We start from the raw sequence: 3,405 nt of genomic DNA, 5'->3' as shown, positions 1-3,405 counted from the left end.
TAAGGTTCAAAAACGCTGTATTTTCCACACACCGTGCATGTTTGTATCTCCTCTTTTCCCCGCCTCTCTGAAACGCGCAGATTTTTAACAAAGCTCATCGCTCTGAAAAGCGAGGTGTGCTATGATTGGCCAGTTAACCAGAGCATAGTGATTGGTCGAATACTGCAAGCATGTGACGGAAATGTAACGCCTCTTACCATATTTGGAACATCAGGTTCCAAAGCAATTGTGCTGACAGGTACGCCCACCTTACTTGCGTATACATTTGGGCGGTCTTAGTCAAATCATACCACGAACTGACGTAGATTTGTGGGGGTGTGGTTACACGAGGCGTTTCAGGCAGGTCTGGGTGAGCATTCGCTTTTAGATAGAATGCATCTTTTGTCTAATACATGCATGGGCAACTTATAACACACCAAAGACACAGAAAAACACGTATTCGTGCCATATGACCCCTTTATCATTCCATTGTCAAAAATGACAAAAACTCTTCTCTGAACATACAAAAGATGGGCTTGAAAGAAAAGAATCAGTTGTGTTGGCACCAATGACATAATACACACCTTAGTAGCCTCACTCTCTGCTGCCGCACCTGCATCCACATCCATGACCTCTGAAGATCCAAACTCTGCACACAAAGAGGCGAAATGTTTGCGTAATTATGGGAAAGAAATTAAAACGGTGGAAACATCTTTGAAAACATAAAAAAGGAGACTGACCTCCTCCTTGCATGGACATTTGTAGAGCATAAGCAATCTGCTCATCTTCTGTCATGCGGCTAAAATCAGGAAGGGCAGGAGCCGTGGACATCTTCAGCAGAGCATTTTCAGATTCTAACACAGCACAAAAGAAATGAGTTTGTAGACAATTCTCACCCTGACTCTCTTGCTATCAATCTGTCTCTGGTCATTAATCGTCCACATCTGACCATCTCTCACCATCTGCAGCAGGCGATGTGACTCCAGCCTCCGAAGCAGAGGCCACGGCCACCCTGCGTGCCTCCTCTTCCTGCCGCTGTCTCTGCTCCTCCATCGAGACACGCAGAGCCTGTGAAAGACGCGTTCAGAATGAAGATAACATGTCTCTGTTAGGCATAACAATGAAAGGATTGTTCATCTTATAAAAGCTGAGTGCCACTCACCAGAGCAAGCTCGGGGTCTGCACTGGGGTCCACTCCGAACTCAAAGTCGCTGGGACCCAGGCCCAAAATGGTGCCGCCCTCACCGGCCATGATGGGAGAGGACATTAGAGCATCTGCCAGGCTCGGGCCAGGGGGCACCGTTACAAGGTGAGAACCGACACCTTCCTTTCCATTTAGGGTGTTTACAAACAGAGTCAGCTTATCTGTGTTCACCTCCTGTACAGTGAGGGACAGCGGACAAAACTCAATATTGCAAAGACATTTTAAAAAGGTTTTCGGCGAAAATATATAAACTATATTCCTTCTGGCATGACACTTACCTCTTCCCCAAAGTTAATGATGTCGACATTTACTTTCTCTTTCTTCAGACGCTTCGCCATCTTCACCAACTGAGACAGGACAGGTTGGAGGCACAATTTTGTTCATAAATACAGATTTCAGGGCCGTTCACACAAAATGCATGTTTGGAACTGAATCGTTTCTATTATTTTCCAAGCATGCGTGGTCAACTTTGGTAGTAGCGTTGCATCTCATGCCATGTTTTGGCGTTTTAAACATGCATAAATTAATCGAGTCAATTGTAGCCAGCACCTTTTAGAGTGAATATTTTACAGGCCACAAACATTAAAAAAAAGAAGAAAAAAAATTACATCTTTCTCCTGGTCCTCCACAGGGCTTCCAACAAAGGCGATGATCCTCATCTTATGGTTCTTCCCTTGTCTGTGTTTTAATGCCAGCTATGAGGGGGAAAGCCAGTAGCAATAAACAAAATAAAAAGTTTAACCTAAGTTTTGTCTGTGATATTTTCAGGCTAACTTTAACAGTTTGTTCAGCACATTTCAGCATAAATTGTTTTTGGGTTAAGGTCTTATTGTAATGCAGGTTTAGCATGTTTGAACATATGTGTGTTTGTGTGCTCTCACATGTGCTACTCTGATGCCTGTACAGAAGCTGATAACTCCTCGAGGCTGAACAGCATGAAGCTTGGAGAGAATCCTCCCAGTGTCGGGGGTCAGTGTGGTCAGGACCTCACAGTTACTAAAACACACAAACACAATGGTTTAGTGAACATTGTGCAAGCAGAACACGTTACTGTAGGTAAATAAATCAAATAATGTTCAGCCTACTTGGCCATAGTGATGAGTCCCACATTGTTTTCTGGGTTACTGCGAGTTTTTGAATGGCAGATGATGTTGACAGCATCTTGCTGAGCCTGAAGTCTGGTGGGTAAGAAGTCTCCATTGCGCATGTATTCACTGTTATCCACACTAAAAATAAAACGAAACGCTCTGAAACAATCTGACTGAAACATTCCTGCCAAATAACCAATTATGACTAAAAGTCTAATGCTGCAAGTTCTCACGTTTTCAGAATTTAATCAATAGCTAAATCACAGATATGGTCAAGCAATCCAGACTAAAACATTTATTACAATGTGTTTGAGTAAATGTAAGTTTGGCGATACATACTCGTATGTATATTCACATTCAAGTACACCAAATGCCAAAAATAGACATCGTAATTAACAGATATAAACGGAAAAACAGGATAAATGCTGCATCATGACTAAGGAAAATACCACATCTGACCTGCTGTGTTCATTACAACGTTTTTCTCAATTTAAAATACAATATTTGACTACATGTTTGTGTAATAATGTAAACATAACACGCTCATCAAACCCCTAAAGATATTTCTAAAATATAAAGTAGTTTATCTTACCAAACCATAGTACTTTCAAGCCCCATCTTGAATATTTTCTGTCGCTCTAGGCGACGTCATCACGTAAGTGAGAATCATCGGTTAATGTAACGCTGAGCGACAGGAATGATGGGAGATGTAGTTCATTTTTTAACGCATTTTTTTCTGTGTTAAAGGTCTCCTCAGACGAGCACTTTCAACAAGTTGGTATGATTTATTAGGGTCTTCGTGAAATGTCTGGAACATATTTTGCTTAAAAACACTCAATGGCTGTGTAAACAAAACCCTTCTTGCCTCGTCAAAAACAGCTATGCTCACAGCAACCCCCCTTCTGTCCGGCGTGTCAACACAACACACGTATAGTAGTACTGCCATGGCAATGGTTCAGCTAAATTATATTTCCTGAATTTCTCTGCGGTTAGTTTCGTCTTAAACGTCTCAAATCATTCATCCGGAGACAAAAAAAATCAGTCACAGCAAACAGCGCATCCTAATGTGTGTATGCTTACCTAAAATCCACGGAATCCACTGCAGATCTCAGCGGAAGTACGTGGATTTTAGCG

General features: G+C 42.0%; 1 protein-coding gene across 1 annotated transcript; it reads right to left on the bottom strand.

The window, feature by feature from the left end:
• Positions 1-190: 190 nt before the first annotated feature.
• Positions 191-2,975, bottom strand: LOC130570352 (26S proteasome non-ATPase regulatory subunit 4-like). The gene is made up of 9 exons (XM_057360620.1): positions 2,864-2,975; positions 2,269-2,409; positions 2,065-2,179; positions 1,792-1,878; positions 1,462-1,530; positions 1,142-1,357; positions 939-1,047; positions 720-833; positions 191-628 (listed from the first exon to the last, which is right to left on the bottom strand). The coding sequence occupies exons 1-9, from the start codon at positions 2,887-2,889 to the stop codon at positions 336-338; spliced, it is 1,170 nt and encodes a 389-aa protein (XP_057216603.1). The 5' UTR covers positions 2,890-2,975; the 3' UTR covers positions 191-335.
• Between the last annotated feature and the right edge of the window lie 430 nt (positions 2,976-3,405).

The sequence above is a fragment of the Triplophysa rosa genome, linkage group LG19, assembly GCF_024868665.1.
Source record: "Triplophysa rosa linkage group LG19, Trosa_1v2, whole genome shotgun sequence".
Classification (NCBI taxonomy): Eukaryota; Metazoa; Chordata; class Actinopteri; order Cypriniformes; family Nemacheilidae; genus Triplophysa; species Triplophysa rosa.
Note: the sequence above shows the minus strand (reverse complement) of the source record. Positions and strands in the feature narration are given on the sequence as shown.

Coding starts and splice junctions, on each gene's coding strand:
- LOC130570352 (XM_057360620.1), bottom strand. CDS start 2,889: ATGGGGCTTGAAAGTACTATGGTTTG. Junction 1,531..1,791: donor TGGAGGACCAGGAGAAAGAT/GTAATTTTTTTT, acceptor GTCCTGTCTCAG/TTGGTGAAGATGGCGAAGCG. Junction 1,358..1,461: donor TCATTAACTTTGGGGAAGAG/GTAAGTGTCATG, acceptor CTCACTGTACAG/GAGGTGAACACAGATAAGCT.